The sequence below is a fragment of the Helianthus annuus genome, chromosome 4 (genome assembly GCF_002127325.2).
Source record: "Helianthus annuus cultivar XRQ/B chromosome 4, HanXRQr2.0-SUNRISE, whole genome shotgun sequence".
NCBI lineage: Eukaryota > Viridiplantae > Streptophyta > Magnoliopsida > Asterales > Asteraceae > Helianthus > Helianthus annuus.
This window is the reverse complement of record NC_035436.2, coordinates 16,762,423-16,785,440: the sequence shown is the minus strand read 5'-3', so window position 1 is coordinate 16,785,440 and position 23,018 is coordinate 16,762,423. Positions and strand designations below refer to the sequence as shown.

General features: G+C 35.3%; 3 protein-coding genes across 3 annotated transcripts; 1 reads left to right on the top strand and 2 right to left on the bottom strand.

Moving 5' to 3' along the window:
• Positions 1-3,543: 3,543 nt before the first annotated feature.
• LOC110935866 (serine incorporator 3) lies at positions 3,544-11,284 on the bottom strand. Its single transcript, XM_022178214.2, has 7 exons — positions 11,121-11,284; positions 10,066-10,292; positions 8,357-8,596; positions 8,172-8,283; positions 7,132-7,306; positions 5,719-5,959; positions 3,544-4,015 (listed from the first exon to the last, which is right to left on the bottom strand). The coding sequence occupies exons 2-7, from the start codon at positions 10,247-10,249 to the stop codon at positions 3,726-3,728; spliced, it is 1,242 nt and encodes a 413-aa protein (XP_022033906.1). The 5' UTR covers positions 10,250-10,292; positions 11,121-11,284; the 3' UTR covers positions 3,544-3,725.
• Positions 11,285-14,300: 3,016 nt separating this feature from the next.
• On the top strand, positions 14,301-16,829 carry LOC110935867. The gene is made up of 2 exons (XM_022178215.2): positions 14,301-14,433; positions 16,272-16,829. The coding sequence occupies exon 2, from the start codon at positions 16,334-16,336 to the stop codon at positions 16,637-16,639; it is 306 nt and encodes a 101-aa protein (XP_022033907.1). The 5' UTR covers positions 14,301-14,433; positions 16,272-16,333; the 3' UTR covers positions 16,640-16,829.
• Positions 16,830-17,903: 1,074 nt separating this feature from the next.
• Positions 17,904-22,097, bottom strand: LOC110935868 (protein HEADING DATE REPRESSOR 1). The gene is made up of 3 exons (XM_022178216.2): positions 21,835-22,097; positions 19,935-20,260; positions 17,904-18,285 (listed from the first exon to the last, which is right to left on the bottom strand). The coding sequence occupies exons 1-3, from the start codon at positions 21,926-21,928 to the stop codon at positions 18,070-18,072; spliced, it is 636 nt and encodes a 211-aa protein (XP_022033908.1). The 5' UTR covers positions 21,929-22,097; the 3' UTR covers positions 17,904-18,069.
• Between the last annotated feature and the right edge of the window lie 921 nt (positions 22,098-23,018).

The following is a 23,018-nucleotide window of genomic DNA, read 5'->3' as shown; positions in this document are numbered from 1 at the left end:
ACAATATTTAACTAGGGTTTCCACTTTCCAGGAAGTAAGGAGTAACAATAATATGTAATACACCATATCTAATAAGTGATCATTAGTGGAGATTTTGAAGTACTTACATAAAAAATAAAAGTTAAAAATCCTAACAAACTATCGAACACGTTATCGAAGTTCATGAACATAAGTGAACGAATGCGGCTCATGTTCATGTTCGTTTGTTTAACTAAACGAACGAACACAAACGAACTTTCCGCCGAACGGTTCACAAACTGTTCGTTGAACGTTTGGTTCGTTTGTAAGCCCTACTAGGTTGGAATCCGATGTGTCGCACGAGCTAAATAAATGTAATGTTACATACTTAAGGTGCGTTTGGTTCGCTTGAATTCAATGGAATTCAATTTAGTGGAATTGAAATTTAAATTCCAACTCTTAAGATGTTTGATTCACCGAATTTGTTGGAATTGGGATCTCAATTCCAATCTTTATGTGTTTGGTGGTTGACAAAAGAATTAGAATTGCAATTGACTATTAAACACGAATTCCTTCAAATTCTTTTAATTAAAGGAATTCAAAATCCTTTGTTAGGGGTATCGGATCAGAGTAGGCTCGAGCGGAAGCGGAACAAACACACACACTAGCAGAAAATAAAGAACACGAGAATTTACGTGGTTCGGTCAAGGTGACCTACGTCCACGGGTTGCAACTAGGGTTTTACTTTTATTAGATGCTCACAACTGTTTTCAGAATGACACGGACTACAGTTACATAATAGGTATTTATAGAACAAGATTAGGGTTTCCTACTTTGTCAACAAGTTAACTAAGTGGGCCTAATAACTAGGGTCGGCTAACCCTAACTAGGGCCGGCTAACCTTAATTAGGGCCGGCTACCCTAAAGCCTACGAACCTAACAATCTCCCACTCGGAGGCTTTGCATAGTCCACAAAGTGCATCCAAGAAACCCATCACCAGTAACTTCAGTAATCTTTACGTTCAAGTCTTCCCAGCCTCCGGTTCCAAGAACAAGCTAAGACTTCAGTCACATCCAAGCCACCTAGTTGCAACCACATCTCTCATCAAGTAACCGAGAGACCAGTTGAAGCTCCCACAAGCTCCAACCCAACAGTCTTATCAGACCCATTCTCTATCTCAACCGGCTTGCACGATCCACCAGCTCCAGAGATACACCGAGAATTAATACCACTCTCCACATTTTGCAAACTATTTCCAGGAGAGCTTTTTTCTTTAGTCGGAACCTTCGTCTTCAAAACCCAACGGTTCTTTGTGATTGTACCCGGAACACGACCCGTGCTCCCACTATCACCAAATCCCCTGATTGGCTTAAACTTAGACCCCCGACCACATTCAACTGACATCCCCAAAGCACCAGAATTCAAGTTCGCAAAGTGAACCCTCTTCCGCTTACTAGATTCAGTGAACCAGACTTTATGTTGTAAAGGGACGGCTACTCCCTCAACAGGTATCTCAACTAGATACAATGATCCTTGTCTCCTCCCACAGGCAACAACAAGATTTCCATCAATCACCTTCCACTTCCCACCACCAAACTTAACATCTAGTCCCTGTTTATCCAGTTGACTAACAGAAATAAGTTTCTTCGTTAAACCTGGAATTACCCTGACGTTCTTTAAGTTCCATGTAGTGCCCAGTGCAGTCTTCAGATTGATATCTCCCATACCCGTAACATTAAGAACATGACCGTTAGCTAATCGTACCTTTCCAAAGTCTCCTTTTTTCAGATTCACCACCGTCTCCCCGCTGTGCATGGCGTGAAACGAAGAACCAGAATCCATAGCCCAAGAATCTATAGACTCTTCACAGCAAACCAGTACGTCACCGTCAGATTCATCTGACACAACACTGTTTACATGCTAGTTACCATCCTCTTTCTTAGGATCAGGACATTCGTTTTTAACATGCCCCTTTTCACCACAGTTCCAGCACCTCACATTCTTCCCAGCTTTAGACAAGCTTTTCCCACGACTCCCACTGCTTCTGTTTTTACCTCTTCCCCTGCTAACACTGAGCATACCAGAAGTAGATCCTCCACTAGTGTTCCTCCGGCGAACGTCTTCACCCAAAACACTATCCCGGACCCGATCAAACTTCAAATTTCCAGTTCCAGCAGTTTCAGTAACTGTTGTCACAAATCCTGACCAGCTATCAGGTAAGGAAGATAACAAAACCACAGCCTGAGTGTCATCATCCAATTTCATGCCCACAGTTGCTAACCTGGACAAAATTGAATTGACCTCGTTAATGTGATCAGCAACTGAACTGCCTTCGTTCATTCTCATATTAAACAGTTCCCTCATCAAGAACACCCTATTACCGGCAGACGGCTTCTCATACATATTTGACAGAGCTTCTAACATATCACAAGCAGGTATTTCTTTTATGATATTAAATGCAACGCTCCTCGTCAAAGCCAATGTAATTTTACCTCTTACCTTTTTGTCCTTTGAGTTCCAAATTGCCTCGACAGCTTTATCCATTCCAGCAGGTTTTTCTTCCAGTACCACATCCAAATCGCATTTACCAAGCAACGCCTCTATTTGCATTCTCCACCAAGCAAAATCAGTACCGTTGAACTTCTCGATTCGGAACTTCCCGTCTTCAGCCATAGCAAACGAGAAAACCCAGAAAAAACCACAAGGAACCAAGCAACCGAAACCCGAGCAACTTTCAATAAACCAGAAACCCGAAGTACCCGAACCAACGACTTCTCTTGCAAACCCGAGCGTAAAATCAGCGAATAACCAGGGTTCAAGAACCGAAACCCTAATCGCCAAACACCCCAAAACCACCAGATCTGCAACAGCAAACCCTACGGCGCAAACCCTAGACCTTACGAGCCGTAACCAGAGAATAGGTACGGGCCGTAAACAAGTCAGCGGCAACGGCAGCAACAGCAGATCAAGATCTCTCGTCCAGCTCTCTCCTTCTCCTGCGATAACCGTGTGAACCGTGTATTTTACTGAACCTTTGGCTCTGATACCACTTGTTAGGGGTATCGGATCAGAGTAGGCTCGAGCGGAAGCGGAACAAACACACACACTAGCAGAAAATAAAGAACACGAGAATTTACGTGGTTCGGTCAAGGTGACCTACGTCCACGGGTTGCAACTAGGGTTTTACTTTTATTAGATGCTCACAACTGTTTTCAGAATGACACAGACTACAGTTACATAATAGGTATTTATAGAACAAGATTAGGGTTTCCTACTTTGTCAACAAGTTAACTAAGTGGGCCTAATAACTAGGGCCGGCTAACCCTAACTAGGGCCGGCTAACCTTAATTAGGGCCGGCTACCCTAAAGCCTACGAACCTAACATCCTTCCTATACGTGAAGGAATTTAAGTAAATTTATTGGAATCACCGACCGTTTCAACCCGCACCGCTTTGCCCTGTACGTACCTTTTCGACCAAAACCACCCGGACTCTTTCGACCCGTACCATCTTGTTTGGCTATACTTGATGCTTAAAAATGTACCAACTTCATCACCCTAAAACTTTCAAAGATTTACAAGACTATTGAGACAACATAATTGACAGCTTTATAGCATTATAAAGATTTATTCACACAATCAAAGAAAATGAAAACAAGCATAAACTTCAAGCATGATCCACACACTGATTCAGTCATACACAATATATCAATCACATACAATCATATTACCAATAACTACACATCTTAAAGATCTACTCACTTCAGCTCAGAATTCACGATCCGGAAAGAGGTGTGGGGCAACCATCGACCAGATGAACAAACCTGCGGTGGCCCACGAGGTTATTATGCGGACCCACACTGAGGGCCACCCAACATCCACCAACCTGCCACTCTCTCCAACTGAGGTTGACCATCCTGTCAAAAGCATTGCGGAGTACATGCTAGCAAGTGAGAAGATGATGTGGAAAAATGAATACGAATATGTTACGGGTTTATTGTTCTCTTTTTCTTCATGCTCGTCTCTTTTGTCCAATGGGAGCAATGGTTTCTCATCACCTGACACATGGCAACCAACCAAAATTTAGATATGTGAATGAAGGAATGAATTTTGTTCTTAATGGGGGCGTTTGGTTAACGGGTCAGGGTCGGAAAAGTAGATACCAAAGCCACAAATTAGTTTCAACTGGTTTTCTGCCTTTAACCTACTCGAAGGCCACCGTGGGTCCCATGAAAAAAAAAAGAGAAATTTAGGCATACGCTAAACTCACCGACAGAGGTGTGTTTAGAATCCATACCCACAGTGATTCCGCCCCTACTCTCGTTGGAATTTTTGTCTTACGTGTTTGGATTTGTCCTTTAAGTGGGCAATACTAGAATTTGATTAATTGATAATGAAAATACTAGCATTATGAACACCATATGATTATGGGGAACAATTAGAGGTGCTAAAATGGGCGGGTTAGGTAATGGGTTTTATCAGATAATTATATAGCACGGGCCTAATCGGGTTGGGTTGACCACAAAACACCTTTTTTGTTGTTTTATATAGAGAACTAGGGGTGTAAACAAGCCCAGAGGCTCGAGAGCTACTCGTGATCGGCTCGGTTAAAAGCTCGAACGAGTCGAGCCTTAACGAGCCCGAGCCCGAGCCTAAAATAGAGCTCGTTTAGTTATCGAGCCCGAGCTCGAGCCTGAAATACAAAGCTCGTTTAGGCTCGCGAACCCAAACGAGCCTAAACAAAATTTTAGTTTTTTATATATATAATATAATAATGATGATGATAACATTGGTGAGCCGAGCTTTGGCTCGATTAATCGCTGTTGAAACGAGCTCGAGCCGAGCTTTTAGCTCATTTGAGGTTGTTCTTGAAATAGCTCGAGCCGAGTCGAGCCGAGCTCGAGCTTTGGGTTTTAGTAGCGAGCCGAGCTCGAGCTCAGAGAAGTAGGCTCGAACCGAGCCGAGCTCGAGCTCGAGCTTCATAAAAACATAACGAGCCTAGTCGGGCTCGGGGCTCGGCTCGACCCGTTTACACCCCTAAGAGAACCAATTCATCAACTATGATCACAAAAGCTATTTTATTACAATAATAAGCGAAGTCTTTAAATAAAGCACAAATTAGAGGATTTAAAGCATATAGTGATCAAGTAATATTCTAATAAACAAATATAGTAAAACGGCTTTAAAATATAGTGTTCGGTGTGCATGTGGTGCTGCAATAATCATCATCAGAGAGTTTTTCACAAATTCTGATTATGTAAGAAATTGATAGATCTAATGACCTAAAAAGGATATTGTGAAAAAAAATAGATGTTCTGTAAAATGCAAATAAAGTCTTCCAAATTATGTTAAAAAAACGTAATGTTGTTTTACCCTTACCTAATCAATTATATAACAAAACAGATTATTCGACCGTAAATAATCAGATAATCATAGCCTGACAAGATCTGCTAATCCAAAGTCCAAAACACTCAGATAACCAATTCGAAACCATTAACCCAAAAACCCCTCATGAGATTTGTACTTCAAAGTTCAAATGCCAATTGACCTTTATTCTACACTTCGGGTGACTTTCAACTTGTTTCACTGGTTCAACCCAATTGACCCCTTCCCTTTTAAATCTTTAATTAAAAAAAAAAATACTATTTGACAAAATTATCCAAACATTAAGAACTTAAGGTTGTAACTTTGATGCATTAAAGAAATAAAGTGGGCGACTTTCAGCCCGTTTCCTTTTTAGCAATTTTTTTTTTAAATTTACCTGCTCGGGGTGAGCTTGGAGGGGAAAGCAAAGTTGTAGACGATCCAGCCCGGACGGCGGAGTATACTACAGAGAGCACAGTAGTAAGCAACCCGACAGTAAGTGTACCGGTGCTAACAGCCTTAGAATGCTTGTGGAGCCCATTGCAAGCATAATCTCTTGGTTCACTTGCAAGCCCGCTATAGCAAAGATACATGCAGTATAAAGAAATAACAGATGCTGGCAATATGCTTCCACTTACCTAAATAAATAAAATCATAAAAATTTGTAAAAAAAAAAACAATTATAAAATCCATAGAAATAAGAACTAGATGAGGTGGCAAATTTTGGGTAGGTTGTTTAACAAGTCAAAAAAGATTCGGGTGAAAACAGGTAAGTTTCATTTTCGATACGGGTAAAGTTCGGTAAGGTTGACCCGGAACACTATTTGTCCTAGACTTGATTTATGTTCCAAGTTGGGGGTGAGAAAACATAACCGAATTACTGATAACCGTCCCATAACTGCCAATACCGTTGGAATTAAATGATAGTTCGGTTTTAGTTTCGATTAGGCATACATTAACCGACCACCATGACTGAACCAAACCGATGCTAAGATCATTTTGATAAAACAGCAGTCATGATCAATGTGTGTGCAGCCAGGCTCAGTGTGTGAGTTGCGTATGCACTCCGGAATATTTACGTGAGCCCCCCACCAGTAGAAAAATAATATTATTTCAATAACAATCTGACTTTTGTCCAAAACAAATACGTTTTCAATAACAATTGTTAAGTGTGTCAAATACAGTTACGGAAACTATATTTATGGAATAATAACCTAGCTTTTTGAAAAAAAAAAGGAAAAATTACAAGTTTTGTCCTTTATCTTTATACCACTTTTCAGGCGGTGTCCTTTTTAACGAATGTTGACAGGCACTGTCCTTTACTAGGTATTTTGTTGCAAGTTTAGTCCTTTACACCCAACCCAGTTAAAAAACCCTGTTAATTGTTGACAAGCGGTGTCCTTTGCTAGGTATTTTGTTGCAAGTTTAGTCCTTTACGTAGGTATTTTGTTGCAAGTTTAGTCCTTTACACCCAACAATTAACAGGGTTTTTTAACTTACTTGCAACAAAATACCTAGTAAAGGACACCGCCAGTTAACATTCATTAAAAAGGACACCGCCTGAAAAGTGGTGATAAAGGACAAAACTTGTAATTTTTCCAAAAAAAAAAAGATCTAGAAGATTTGATGCTTTAATAATACATGTTTTCGTTTCTTTTTAAATTTTTACACATTTGACATTTTTTAAATAAAACATAACCCAATCAAAAGTCCTAAGTAAATGGGTAAAATTTGCCACCTATAACAAATGCGATATAAATGAAAGAAAACTTAATTCTAGCGAGTGGTCAAATGGGGTTAAGAAACATACTGTAGGATGCAACGTGATAACGGCAAACACGAACACGAGAATCAGAGTCATCACAATAAAGAATGTATTGAGCCCACAGTCTTGACCAGATGGCGTGAACAAATAGAACAAAAGTCCAGAGAACGAGAATGTTGCCACATAACACACGAGGGAAACAATAAGCAAGGCTGCATACCTGTACCATTTAAAATAAATTGGATGAATAAAGAGATTTAATTAAAAAGAAAAATAGTTTGTTTCCTTGTCTTTCAACCATAATATGCTATTTTGAATAAAATTTGAAGATTTTATTAATCAAGGCAAAATGCATGAAATAAAAAAATATAATGATAATAATAATAATAATAATAATAATAATAATAATAATAATAATAAATAAATAAAACAAAAAAGTTCACTCTTTATTTTAAAAAAGACTTACTTACACTTATTACCAAATTCAGCAACCAAGTTACATTTTATTACCTGTATCAGTAACAGGTTACTTTTTGCTGATTTTTCAAAGGCTGCTGCTATGCACCTATGCCAAGTGGCAACTGATGTGGCATTACAAGTTATAAATATAAAATTTTAAGAAATCCATTTTTTCAAACTTGTATATATATCAACATTTTTTTTAATTCTTTAACATAAGCTTTTTCCGCATAAGTGACATCTGACATGGCAGCATAGCATCAAGTCATCAACCAGTTCCAAACCAGCAGTTTAATGTAAAGTAGAATCAGTTAAAAAGGGGTTGGTTTCTAAACCGGTAACTAATTACACTTTTGAGTATATTTTGAAGTTGGTTGCTAAAAGCCTAAAATCAGAATAAAAAAATGTAAAGTTCCCTTCTATTTTTCTCTTTAGTCCTTATAATTACACTTCGGGCAACTTTTGACCCGTTTCCTTATTAGCTATTTTCTGTATTTAACGCATTTGATGCATTAGAGGTAAAACATAAGCCGAATCAACTCATTCATAACTCAATGAATCGATTTTGCCACCTCCAAAGGTTAGGACAATCAAAAATATATATATATAGAAAAAAAAAAACTAACCAGAACTGTTCATCGTATCCAACCCATTTGTCATTCCAGCTATGCACAAAATCCAACAACAGTACAACTTGAACAAGTAGGAATAATCCAGACCCAATTTTTGATGTCGACTCTGTATTCACAAATGTTGTAAGTATAACTTATTTCATATAATATTTTCATATGTTATTAAGAAATAGACTCACCGTAAAAGCTGATGATCTCGTTTGGAAGGAAAAACATAAAAATTACCATAAGGCACCAACAAATGATTTTCATCATCCATCCACCATGATGCAAACTATCACGTGGGTCTTTCTGGTTTTTCACCCCAACCATTAATAGGGATAAAATTGAGAAGAACAAGAAATTCCCCAAACTAACTCGCAAAACAGCATCAGTCTCAAACCATTCCCTATCAGGTGTTTCATAAAAATGATTAATCCCTGCATCAATGATGAACGCCAAATTAACGCATGTAGAAATGGTAACAAGGATTCAGTTTATGATAAAAATATTCGTGTTTCTACATAGTTGTACCTACAAGTTCATATGAAATTGTCCGTTGTGGTCTGTGTTTAAAAAAGCGCGCTTTAAGCATGAAGCGCTGAAGCGTTTGGAAAAGCGCTTTTTTTGGTCTGAAGCGTTACAACACGTGAAGCGTTTTAAAGCGAGCTTTAAGCGCGAAGCGATGATGGTTTGAAGCGACGCTTCAGCCCAATAAGGTCACCTTTGGGCCATTTTTTAGGCCCAATAGTCATTAAATAGGGTTTTAATGAGGCCCTACTTCTTTACCCTAATAATCAGCCGCTGTAATTTAACATATCAGCCGCTGTCTTCCTCTTTCTCCTTCTATTCTCTCTGCAACTTGATTTCTGTTTAGAAATCATAATGGCCTCAGGATCAAACAGCAATACTGCTGCCTTGGAAAAGTCCTTCTCATCTGGTGACCCTAGATGAATACGTACTTGATTATGATGATTATTGATTAAAGGCTATTTTTATGTTTATGTTTTAAGTGTGTTTCAACTTTAATTAATGTTTTAACTATGCTTTTTATGTGTTAAGTGTGTTTTTTAATCATGTTTTTGTGTTTATTATTGATGAACAAGTAGAATAGGTCATATTGATGTGTACAATATTTTTTTATTTTTTTTAATTTTGAGCGCTTCGTATACGTGAAGCTCTCGCTGAAGCTTCGCTTAAAGCTTTTGGAACCAAAACGCTTTGGAGCGCCTCGCGCTTTTTTAAACCAAGGTTGTGGTTACTCTTCATTTTTTAAAGATTTATATACCTTCTGGCTTCTTGTATTGATTTTAGCACAAACTACATTATGTTACGTATAATATCAAGCAATCTTAGTACCCATGGCCGAACACTAAAGGTGGCAATTTCGACCAATTTATTGATTGATTGGTCCACTTGGGAATGAGTTTTATCTCAAACATGTCAAATAAAAAAATAGCTAAAAGGAGAAAATGTTGAAAAATGTTGAAAGCCAGACAAATCTTTTTTTTTTTTTTTTTTGCATACGATCGCCTAAATAATTTTTACTTGTGTTATATTGTAATAATATCGTTTGTTAATCATAATTAACGGATTGAACACAATAATCATTTATAATATTTTGGGATAACGTATACACAAGCCACCTAAGTATTTAAAAGTCTTCATTAAGACCACCAATATATTGAAACAACTTTAAAGGCCACCTACATATTTGGTTTCGTTTATGCCAATTTCATCAGAAAAAAGAACTTCCCGAAAAGTGTTTGAAAGGTCAATCCAACCTGATCTGACCCGTTTCCACCTGTTACCCAACCTGACCCGTTCCAACCCACCCATCTTGCCACCTCGACCAACACTAATAGAAACTACACATTTTTTAACAAAGATTGAAAACATAATAATTTACATGGGATCTTCTCCATGAGTGGAGCAGCAACTTCCCTTAGAATCCAAGCCACGATCAGCGAAAGAGCAAAGAGACCACAATACGCAATACGAGCTGATCGACGACTGATCCCAGAAACCACCGATTGGCATGCACCACATGCACATGATGCACAACAAGAAGCCAGGCAACCAGCTGCCCACATCTTTATCTCTCTATTTTATCAGCAATTAATATTCACTCTGAAACTGATAATTTGACACCAGTCATTACACATAGAACATAACAATAATCCAAATAACAAAATATAAGGACCATTAGGCAACTTAATTTCAGCGATAAACATGCATGCTGCACCCTAACTTGCTAAGATCAAAACCCCCATAAGTTGTAAATTAAGATCTACGCAGCTTAGCGGTACACAAATATGTAATCATGTGAAACATAAGTACACAACACATTTTTACTAGGAGTGTGAATTATCCGTGACTGAAAATCCTAACCGAAATCTTTTTAGGTTATCCGGTTCGGTTCCACAAATCTTGCTTATTTGGAAAACCGAACCGAATTCAATCGAATAAACAGAATATATCCGGTTTGATCGGATAACCGAACCTAATAAATTGGTTAATTCGGTGCGGTTAGACTCGGTTAGGTTAGACACATTTCAAATTCGGAGAATCGGACTGGTTCGGTTATCGGTTAGTTTAGGACCAAAAAATCATCATCAAGTTACAGAACATTGAGAACAACACACAGAAACCTACATATATATCTAACATACAGAAACCCTAACATCTTGAATAGTTATAAATAGTTTACTGATGCCCTAATTTACATATCTATATCTAATAATATCAAAATTGAGCGTCAAATTACCGAACAGCATGACTCGATTAACAAAACAGTATCACAAATCGTAGTTTGATGACGATTATGATATCGTTTTCGATTGATATACAGAGATTATGATGCCTTAAGTTGAAAAGTGCAAAACCCTAAGAACTTGACAGTTTCAAACAAAAAGAACAGAGAATTCATGAGTACGGATGAATAAGGGTTGAAGATTGATGTACCTATTGCGATTGAACGAAGAACAACGAATGATTGTGATGACGATCAGATGAGATTGTGATAAGAATACCGTGTAAAGAGGATTGTTGTATGAACAGGGCTTTGGAGAATGCTTTCCTACGCGGACTCACCCCACTTAAACAGAATATTAACGAAGGGGGTGAAAGTCCGAAGAAAGTAGAAATTAGGTGGGTTGATTTATTGTCAATTAATAACCTCATTATTGGCCATTAATAATCACATTCACATCTTATAATATTCCCCCGACAGTCTCATCTTTCACATATTTTTCCTACAATGGTCCCCCGTTAAAAAAGCTTAACTCCGTTAATGTAAACAATTTTTAGGGCTTTTGATTAGAATGACGATACGAGTCCATTAATGTAAAACTTGCCTCGAAACAGTGCTCTAAACGATGAAAACGACGCTTCAATTCGGGTGTTTAAATTTCCAATTAACCAAAATCAGGTCACTTGGAGCACCATTTCGAAGTAAGTTTTACATCAATGGACTCGTATCATCGTTCTGATCAAAAGCCCTAAAAAATTTGTTTGTAATCTGGAAAAAAAAAAAAACTTAACTCCGTTAAGTTTTTATAACGAGGGACCATTGTAGGAAAAATAGGTGAAATGTGTGACTGGTGGGGGGAGTATTCTGATGTAGGATTATTAATGTTCAATAAGGTCTAGGTGGGATTATTACAAGCCAATTCCCCTACTTTTAAATTGAGCCGATCAGAGGTGGCAATGGGTCGTGTTTGAGACGGGTTTAGGTAATCTCAATTCTAAACTCGGTTAGATAAGTTTGTTTCAAAACTCATCGGGTTTTCAAGTGGGTAAATACTCATCGGGTATCGGGTATATCCGCCGGTTTCAGGTAAACCCAGGAATTTACAAAAATTACCCATTGCCCGACCCAAATCCCATCAGTCACATTAATTATTATCAATATAAAGATATATCAAATAACTACAATGTATACGGAAATCTTCCTGTACTAATAAACGAAAATCTTTGTCGGACACTTGTCACTTTCTGCTACTTTCTCATCTTATTTTCTAATTTATCTCTCATATTATATAAAATAATTTTAAACACAATATTTGATAAGAATAACATTTAGACAAGGATAAACATTCGTTTGTATTATGATCATATTAAATAATAATAATAATTTTGAAAGAAAATATATGAGGTTTTGTTTTCATTATGATTATAGTAAATAATAATAATAAATTTAAACAAAAAGTAGATAAAAATAAATATTTGTTTTTTATAAATAATTATAAACAAAAATTTAGATAAGCATAAACGTTTGTTTTTATTAAGAGTAAATATATATACTTTGGAGTTCAATGATTAAAATTATGATAAATTAGGAATCAAAAGTTCTCGTTTGATATATATTTAATAATTGTATTATTGTTTTTTTTACTAGAATTAAATAATTATTTTAGGCAAGGCATTTGCTTCTATCAAATTGTAAGTGTTTTTTAGACGTATCGCTACAATGGTAGGCGTACTGTTATAATTGATTTAAGCCCATCATTTATCGCAAATTGGATCAACATGTAGAAATAACACCATTTTAATATAACAATTATATACTCCATTCAAAGAGAATTTTATTCCCAATTTTACAGTATATTTTATAAAAAATTGTGAAATATATACAAACGTGGGAATTGATCTCCACCTTTTTGTACCGTAATCTCTCTTGAATACAAATTTAAGATGAGTGTTTTATGGATGAAATAAACAAATAAGCATAAAGGTGAATGAAACTAACGAAAATAATTGTATCTCATAATTTGAATGTATCATAAAAACGGGATTCAAACACATGTAATACATGTATTTTTAACCTGATAATAAATAAAAAACAGAGTAAAATGTTATAGTAAGAAAATTGTACATCAAAGTTCACTTTTAAAAGATAAATATTGACAACTGTGTGTCTTAACATGTGACATTATATTTTATACAACACGTGTTATATATGAGTTTTTTTAAAGATATATCCTTTTTATTATCTACTATATAAAATTACATTTATGCAAAATAAGAAAAAAAAACAAAGTAAAATATTATAATAATTAAATAGTACATCAATGTTCATTTTTAAAATATAAATCTTGATGACTATTTGTGTTAACATATGACATTATAAATTATTACACGTGCAATATCCGAGTTTTTTTAAAGATATATCTTTTTTATTATTTATTATATAACATTAAATTTATGCAACCCGTGTAATACACGAGGTTCTAAACTAGTATATACATATTTAAAAATATAAAAGAAATTATATCGGACATACTATCGGGTAAACAGGACTTTATTTGGTATCGGGTCGGGTAAACGGGTATATCACCAAATTCCTAACCTGTCCCAAACTCGATTAACCAACCCCAAACTTGTCCCAAATGTATCAGGTCTCAGGCTTACCCATAGGGTTTGGGTTCGATTGTCATCCTAGAGCCGGTTAAAGAAAAGGGGTAAAACTTGATTTCTAATTGAGCTTGGCTTGAGTTTAAGGTTCAATTTTAATTTTAGGCTGATTTAAGTCAGCTTGGTACAAAGATCAATTCAAACTCAAGCTAGCTTTAACTTTCGCCTTTAAATGTTATGTTACCTGTACCTGACACGAACACCCCTCCGATAACTCATAATTTACAAAAGTCGTAAATTACACGATTTGTTATGTGATTTTAGTAAAAAAGAAATAGCCACTCTTCTGTACTAGAGTTGATGTTATAACATATTTAAAAGAAAAGGTAAATGATTATTACAAGTCTAATTTAAATTTATATGACTAATTTACCAACATAGTCAAAGTTGACTTTTCTTTTTCCAAAATACACATGGATTATTAAATTTGAATATTTTCGAAACTAGTTAGCCTTATTTGTTATTTCTGTTAATTAGAAGTCATCACATAAACTCCAATTAAAACAACTAAAATTTAGTCTACACTCGTGACAAACGATTAGAAATACATCACCTTAACCCCGCTTTTTGGTGAAAGCGCCGGTTCAGCCTCCGCATTGGATACCAACTAAGAAAAGCCTCAAAATCACTCGTCTATTTTGGAAAAGAATTAGTCAAATATCTCTATTTTTTAGTAATTTTCCAAAATATTATTTAACAATATCCTCAAGCCATAAATATAATCTCGTCTTGCAAGAGGTATTTGACCTTAACCCGAAATAAAAGGTGCGGGTCATCTTATAAATAAATATCCATCACCCACTCACACACACACACACATCCTCGATCCGTTGTCTTCGGCGCCATTTTCTTCTCGATTCAGGTACAATTCTCCACATAATTCTCATCATTTTTCTGTTTAATCTGCACACTTTCACACTTTACATTATGCTGTTTGATTCTTATGTATAGATCTGTGTTCTCGTTGATCCGATTTAACCGTTTTAGATCTGGAACAAATACCTAACTTAGACCGATGTGATTTTGCGATTTGATTGAATCCGCAAAATTGTAGTTTCGATTGTGTGTTTTTATGAATGATTTGTTGATAATTGTTTAGATTTGTGTGTTTTGATTGATCTACGTGTGTGGATTTAGAACGATGTTAGATTTGTTTTCGTGTTTTGGCTTTTGGAAAACCTAATGAGATCCATAGGTGTTCTGACAACAATTTGTCAGATTTTGATTCGTGATATTAGTGTTTAGGAGTTGAATTGTTGTTATGTAGACAGTAAACATGTTATATTAGTTATAGAACCTGTGGCTCAAGGTTTAGGGAATGATTTAGCATAATTTAGTCTTTTGTTGACAGGCCTAATTTTAATTAGTAGTGTGTTATAGAACATTTAGGTGTTAGCCTATTTAAGTTAAGAGTTTAAGATCGTCGATCTGTGATTTTGTGGTAAGTTTGATGAGAAGGAATGAAATTGTCAGTTTTTATGGAACTGAGAGAAAGGAGGATAATCATTTTAAGTGAAAGAAAACTGTAGAATGATCCGATGTTTGGGACTTGGGTTGTTGTAAGTTAGCGGTGTTATCTATTGACATGATGGCACACCTTCATGTTCCTCTGCAATGATGTTTGATAGTTTGATTTTTTACCTTGTTAAAAGTTATTATATAATTGTTCACTATTAGCATCGTCATGGTTGCTGTTAAAATTAAGCTAGTTGAATGCAATGTGCTTAAAATTTATCAGATGTCAGTTCCTAAGTAAATTGATGCTTGGATACAACAACAACAACCGTACTAAGTAAATCTCACTCAAAGCGAAGCTATTGGTAGGGTCTGGGGAGGATGTGATGTAGGCAAACCTTACCCCTATCCTTGGGGACAGAGAGGCTGCTTCCAGAGAGACCCCCGGCTCCAAAACCGACAACAAACAAACAAACAGTATTAAAAGAAATAGAGAACCACCAACCAAGGAAGTGATGAAAAAGGAATACGAAAACATATAACAACATATAGACACAAATATAGGTATAAAGTTAAGTAACATGCAAAGCCTACCTAACGTGTGGGATACCCTAAGCCTTTAAAAGTCTCTATTGTGCTTTGATACAGCAATAAGCTGTTTTAAGGGTGTTTGGGGCTGATTATTTGGTTATCTCTTTTTGAAAAAGCTGTTTGTACTAAGCGATTCCACCTTATAGATATGCGATGACGATCTATATAAGGGCAAGGAAAAATGTCAAGCAGCTTAAGGTAGAATAGCACGAACTGTATCTTAGGGGATGTTTGGATGTAGGTTTTCAAAATGGTTATTGTTTCATTAGAAAACGGTTAATCCTTTGGTTGAAATTTGAGATAAACAGTTAACTTTATATCTATCATTCTATCCTCAATAACTGATATTTTGGAACGAACCTTAATCTTCTTCGCCGTCCAAATATATTTACCCTATTTTTTAGCCATGAAATTCATTTACTTTCACAAATTTCGTATTAGTTTTACTTCTATGTTTTTAGGTTCAATGTTGTTTCCTGTCTAGTTGAATTATTGTTGCCCTTTACTTAATTACAACATGTTTATTGCTTACCATTTTTTTGATTCTGTTAAAATTCCAAAATGACGTTAATAGGAGGCGAGGCATTGTGTTAAACACAAACCTTCATTGGTATAAACCTCTTCTCTAATGTACTCGTTCGTTGTCTATTTCAGAATTCAACTCAACATAGCCCGATTTTGATAAATCAGAGCCCGTTTTCTGGCAACATAACACCATGGTTCTAGACGGTGTAATAACTTCACCCCACAGGAGGTCACAACCCGCGTTTTTCTCACCATCATTCAAAAAACAACCCTCAAAAACCGACGAATTGGGTGATTTTCCAACAATTGTTAGGCGACACCGCTTCCTTTTAACCGCCCTTGTGCTACTTGCTTTCTTGTGCACCGTTTATCTTTACTTTGCTGTAACCCTAGGGGACTATGACACTTGTTCGGGTTTGACCGGGAGTCAAAAGGCATTATGTCATGCACAACATGTAAAACAATCAGTTTCCCATGGGAAAATGAAAATTCTTTAGGGATCTTGATATTTATCTAGAGTTCTTTCTAGGACTCGATTAAAACTAAGAAAATTGTGTATCCAACATTGTGGTCTTACAAAAATTTGTCATAAATTGTGGTTTTTTTTCCTGGTTGTATGAAGATTGTGATGATATTGAGAGTGAAATTTTGGTAAAGGTGTAATAATTTATTAGTGCATTAACAATATACATATTCTTTTCTCATGTATGAATTTAACCATTGATAAATGAATTTATGTTGTCATATGTGTACTAGCGTTTATTCACATGTGAATTTACACTTTCGTTTAATATCAATTCACATATGAACCAATGTTAACTAATATATGAAATATATCCTGACTTTATATTAAACTATTATAAACCAAGAATTAAAAAAGTTACTATTGTTATTTCTCAGTGATTTTTTTAAGAATGCAAGTGTAGAAGAAGAAACATGATGGTTGATATTTTTTTAGAGTTAATTACTGTTTTCATCCATGTGGTTTGTCAAAAATCACTATTTCAGTCCATTAGTTTAAAAATTGCAATTTTAGTCCCTGTGGTTTTACTTTCGTAACCATTTCAATCCATTTATTCTGTTAGTACAGCGACTGAAATGGTTACAAGGTGGACTGAAATGGTGACGAAAGTGAAACCACAGAGGCTGAAATCGCAATTTTAAACTAATTGAGTGAAATAGTGAATTTTGACAAACCACAGGGACGAAAACAGTAATTAACTCTATTTTTTATAAAAGCAAAACAATGTTTATTTATCTTGGTATAAACATGTAATTAACTCATATTCTTTCATTGGCATCATTCATTCCTAACAAGCTATGGGTTTTGATGATTGTTTATAGTTGCTAAATATCTATGAAAGTGTTCTATGACCATGTCATAAATACATGAACACGAATTTATGTATCACATTCTATATGTATGAAATTGTTTTGATATTAATATTACCACACAAGTATGATTCTCTAATATTATTGTCTAGTCAAAACATGCTAATCCCTCATGCTTAACACCTCTATAACATGAGATTATGAATTTATTTTAATCCAAGTCATAACGAACAGTAATTCTCATCGGATCGGGTTTTGGTTTCCCGGATTCTTCAAGTCAGGCTGTTCGGGTTTGGTATTTTCAACCTAATTCAAAAACAGTTTCCGATAGCATTTTAAATTCCACAAACCAGTCAAATATGGTTTAAACTGAACCAAACCGAATTAGAATATATTGTATTTGAGAGATGGTTATAACGTGTAAGCAGCTAACAAATGAAAAAAATAGTATTATAATATAGGTATTATTTATAGTTTTATACTAATTGTATAAACATATTACATAAAAAACACAAGACAAGATGCACCATCCGCATAACACTAACTTTACAAAATGATACACTTCTTTTTTTTTGTAAAAAGAAAATAAAAAGACTTACGGTTCTTGTGACCCGTTATCATCTTCATCATCATCGATAGGTTCAGGATCCTGAAGCATATTCATGAGCATATCAACTTGGTTTTGAAGCAACGTATTTTGTCGCTCAACTTCTGCACGTTTGCTTCGTTCGTCCAGCAGCTGAAGCTGCAGGTGTTCAAGGACACGCGAATCCTCTTCCAACTGCTCATTAAGCCCGTTAATTTCTCTGTCCTGTATTCAGAGTTAGTGATGTCTTTTTGCCTAATGACCCACTTAACAAATTTGAGATTATAAAATTAACATAACTAATATTGGCCCAGCCTGGCCCGTTTGTAGATAAAAGTCTAAAACCATACATGAACTCATACTGTCATTCTCTGTCACACACAAATGTCATATGGGATAAAAATAGCATGTTGTTACCTAGCAGATGCACAGTCCACATGTTGTATGGGTTAGTTGACACGCTGACACGCTATGTTGTATGTGTTAGTTGACACGCAGTGAACGCAAAAACACAAATATTTTTTGTCCATTTACCAAAGAGTTAAAATATAATTATCGTGCTATATATGATTATAAAACTATAATGTTAATGAAAAACTTTGGAGGTTATATATATATTAGATATGAGGTTATATATACCCGAAATCAACCCATTCATGATTAAATGGGTCGAATTTTACACCTCTGATTAAATGACAATGCTTCACAAATTAGAAATTAACGCCAAATAGTGTTAAATCTATTCTCGAGTGTAAAACTGATTTCTTTTTCTTCGTTTATTCACCTATAACATATCAAAACGGGTAAACTTAAAGAATCTTGGTTACAATACGAACGTACCAAATGAGTTAAACGGGTCAACACAAGGACCATTTAAATGTATACAATGACTTTGATATGTATATTTCACCATAAAGAATTCACTCCTTTAACATATAGAATGTATAGAATTTAGATGTGGTATATACAATACTCGTATTTTTTTAATATTTTAATATATATCTTTATAATTGATAATTGATATATTAATAGAATTCTTTACCCGGCTCATTTTGACTCTCTCTGTCTCTCTCTCTCTCTCACACACACACACACACATATATATATATAGGCAAAAGATCAAATACAAATAATCTTAACATACTAAACATACAAATTGAAGGAAAACTAAAAAAGACAAGGTGGCATTTTTGTAATTACCACCAACTATTAAAGTTACTATACAAATGTGAACTCAGCCAAAAATACCTAAAAAACACAATTTTTTTTAATATTTTATATAAAAATCGTTACATTTTGTTAGCAAAAAAAAATTTTTTTTTTGCTGCTACTAAAAGTAGCGATTTTTTAATAAAAAATGTTAAAAAATAAAATAAAATAATTTTGTGTGTTTTTTTTTTAATTTTTTTTAGATTTTTTTTTTTTTTTGGGGGGGGGGGGAGGTTTTTTTTAGGTTTTTTAGGTATATTTGTAGAGTAACTTTGATAGTTATTGATAATTACAAAAATGTCACCTTGTCTTTTTGAGTTTTCCTTCAATTTGTATGTTTAGTATGTTAAGATTATTTGTACAAGAACTTTCCCCTATATATATAACTGTGAGAACCCGAAAACTCACGGAACCCTGCTAGCCAATGAGATCAAGTAGAACCAACCTTACACTGGACAAGTGGCTTCAAAAGGGCTAAAAGTTGAAAAACAAATGGAAGCTAGATCGAATGTGACCCAAACACTCAAAAGATTGACTCGTATATTAATATATGTTCTCACTTAAACCTGTTTTAATTCGTTACCCAACCCGCCCAATCTCCTATTTTCCCACCTCTAGTCATTACATACAATCATACACAGACCCCAAGTGCAAAGAAACGATACCTTTCGGTTCATTTCTTGTACTGCAATTCTGCGCATGCTTTCAACGACATCAACGTTTACAAGCTTCCTCTTCTTCCCAATTAGCCATCCACGAGGGTAACTAGCGGAGTCAAAGTCGGGTGGGGGGAGTAAAGATTCAGCTGTAGGCCTTCTACCATTCAAATCCATTATTGGTTCCAGAGGTTCAAAGAGAGCCTTACGTTTCTCAGATAAAACCGTTGGCGGAGTTGATTCTTCCATTTTTTCATCGTTCACTTCATCTTCTTTCTTTTCAGGTGTTTGATTCACGTCGTTTGTTATGTCCTTGTGCAAATTCTTTGCACTAGCTGCAAGTTCCATTAGTGTTCGTTTTAGAATTTAGATAACTCAAGTTTCATAACAGATACTTCAATCCAAACATGATCATCACACATTCAAACTGTGTCAAAATGTGCAAACACAGATCTACAACTCTACATGATTAAATCAACGACGACTAAAGAATCAATCAGAAAACTACTGAATAAAATTGTTCACAAACTTACTTAATTATAGTCAAATCATTCACAGAATTATTCAGCTACGGTCAAAATCATTCAAAACATTACTCAGTTATCGTCAAAGCATCCACGAAATGTCGAAATACTCGATTTTGATCAGAATCATTCACAAAATTACTCAACTATGGTCAAATCATTCACGGAATGTCGAATTACTCAATTACGATCAAATTATTTATAGAATTACTCATTTATGGTCAAAGCATTCACAAAACTATTGAATTACAGTCAAATCAATAACCGAATGTCGGGATTACTCAATAATGGTCAAATCATTCACTGAATGTCGAGAATCAAGATTACTCAATTACTGTCAAAATCATTCACGAACTTACTCAACTACGATCAAAGCATTCACTAAACCACTGAATCATGGTCAAATCATTCACAGAATGTCGGAACTACTCGATTATGATCATAATCATTCACAAAATTACTCTATTATGGTCTAATCATTCACGAAATGTTGGATTGCAAAATTCTGATCAAAATCAGACACAAAATTACTCAGTTATGGTCAAATCATTCACGAACTTACTCAACTACGATCAAAGCATTCACTAAACCACTGAATCATGGTCAAATCATTCACAGAATGTCGGAACTACTCGATTATGATCATAATCATTCACAAAATTACTCTATTATGGTCTAATCATTCACGAAATGTTGGATTGCAAAATTCTGATCAAAATCAGACACAAAATTACTCAGTTATGGTCAAATCATTCACCTAATATCCTAATTACTCAATTAGGATCAAATCATTCACGGAATGTCGAAATTACTCAACTATGATCAAAATTATTCACAAAATTAATCAATTATGGTCAAATCATTCACCTAGTGTCTAAATCACTCAATTAGGATCAAAATCATTCACAAAATTAGTCAACTACAGTCAAATCAATCACGTAATGTCTAAATTAGTTAATTACGGTCAAATCATTCACAAAATTATTCAATTATGGTCAAATCATTCACGAAATTTTGTAATTACTAAATTACGCTCAGAATCATTCACAAAATCACTCAGTTTTCGTCAAATCATGCACGGAGTGTCGAAACTACTCAATTACGATCAAAATCATTCACAAAATTACTCAATTACAGTCAAATCATTCACCGAATGTCGGAACTATTCATTTATAATCAAAATCGTTCACAAAATTACTCAATTACGTTCCAAATCCTTCACAAAACAACTGAATTGCAGTCAAATCATTCACCGAATGTCTGAACTCTGAACTAGTCAATTATGATCAAAATCAATCACAAAATTAGTCAATTACAGTCAACTCATCCACCGAACGTCGTAAATCACTCAAATCAATCTAACAAAGCAGATTAACTCAAATTACCTGATCTCTTCCTCGACTTCCAGAACACCGGAGCAGAAGACACCGGAACAAATCCTTCAACAACCGTTTTCTCCGTCATCTTATCATCATCCATCACTGTTTCAAAATCTACAGCTAAAACTCAACAAATCGATCAAAAACTCACCTAATTTCAGCAAATTTCTTCTCCAAAACCTCACGAACACGCAGTATTAACGGTTGAAATGTGAAAAAGATCAGAGAGAGAATATTATTATTTTTATTTGTTTCTTATTGTGTGTGCTGAGTTGTTGGATCGTAAAACGTACATTTGTTGATTTTGTTCGCCTGTTGCTCACCCGCACCGGATGATGATTATTTTGACGGTGAGATCGAGGGGAATGGACGGTCAGGATTTGATGGTGGGGTCTTTGAAGTACACGGTGGATCGGTTGTTGTGATGTTGTCTTGCTCTTATTTTATCTGGTGTGGGTGGAATTACTGTATTACCCTTGAGTTTGGTGAATATTACGAGGGAGGTGAGATTGGGAAATAACGGTTAGAGCATTCACATCCAATCCATCAAATTATACATACATTCCACTAAAAAACAACTCCTATATCAATATATTTCCACAAAAAACAAATACTTTTTCTCTCTCCTTTCAATTAAATAATATTATCATTACATTTTTCTCTAACTTCCACTCACAACCACTTTCAAAATATATTAAAAAATTATAACGGGTGAACAGTGTCCCCCCAAATATACAGATGAACAGTAACATTTTCTCTCTCCTCTACTCACAACCACTTTTTATACCCTTTATAATATAAAAACACTTCCTCACATAATTTGATGGTTAGGATGTGAATGCTCTTAGGCCTCTTATGTTATGGAGTTGTTGTAGAAGGATCCTCGGTTTTTCATTTCTTTCACTGGGTACCCTACGGGGTGACGGTGGTGTACCCGTTTCGGGTTGCTACTCTAGAACCCTTACCTGCACCGAAAGGGCGCCCCCTCTTCCCTTATCAAAGTTATCTTGTATGTGTATTTTTATACCTGACTAGCTTATATCCCGTGTGACACACGGGTTAAAAAATAAAATTTAAAACATATTAATAAATATGATGTATGATTTTTTAAAGAATAGAAAAAAGTGTGTGGCGGGCCGTAAAACCATGCTAAGGTGGAGGAGTAAAAATATGTTAAATAGCAACCTAAC

Bases quoted from the DNA above. Each gene is read 5' to 3' on its own strand.
- LOC110935866 (XM_022178214.2), bottom strand. From the start codon at position 10,249: ATGTGGGCAGCTGGTTGCCTGGCTTCTTGTTGTGCATCATGTGCATGT. The intron at 7,307-8,171 runs GTTAGTTTTTTT...TAAATGGTACAG, and splicing joins GGATACGATGAACAGTTCTG to GTATGCAGCCTTGCTTATTG. The intron at 4,016-5,718 runs GTAAATTTAAAA...GCCATGTGTCAG, and splicing joins TCCAAGCTCACCCCGAGCAG to GTGATGAGAAACCATTGCTC.
- LOC110935867 (XM_022178215.2), top strand. From the start codon at position 16,334: ATGGTTCTAGACGGTGTAATAACTTCACCCCACAGGAGGTCACAACCC.
- LOC110935868 (XM_022178216.2), bottom strand. From the start codon at position 21,928: ATGGATGATGATAAGATGACGGAGAAAACGGTTGTTGAAGGATTTGTT. The intron at 20,261-21,834 runs GTAATTTGAGTT...TGGAACTTGCAG, and splicing joins GAAGTCGAGGAAGAGATCAG to CTAGTGCAAAGAATTTGCAC. The intron at 18,286-19,934 runs GTATCGTTTCTT...CTCTGAATACAG, and splicing joins TACAAGAAATGAACCGAAAG to GACAGAGAAATTAACGGGCT.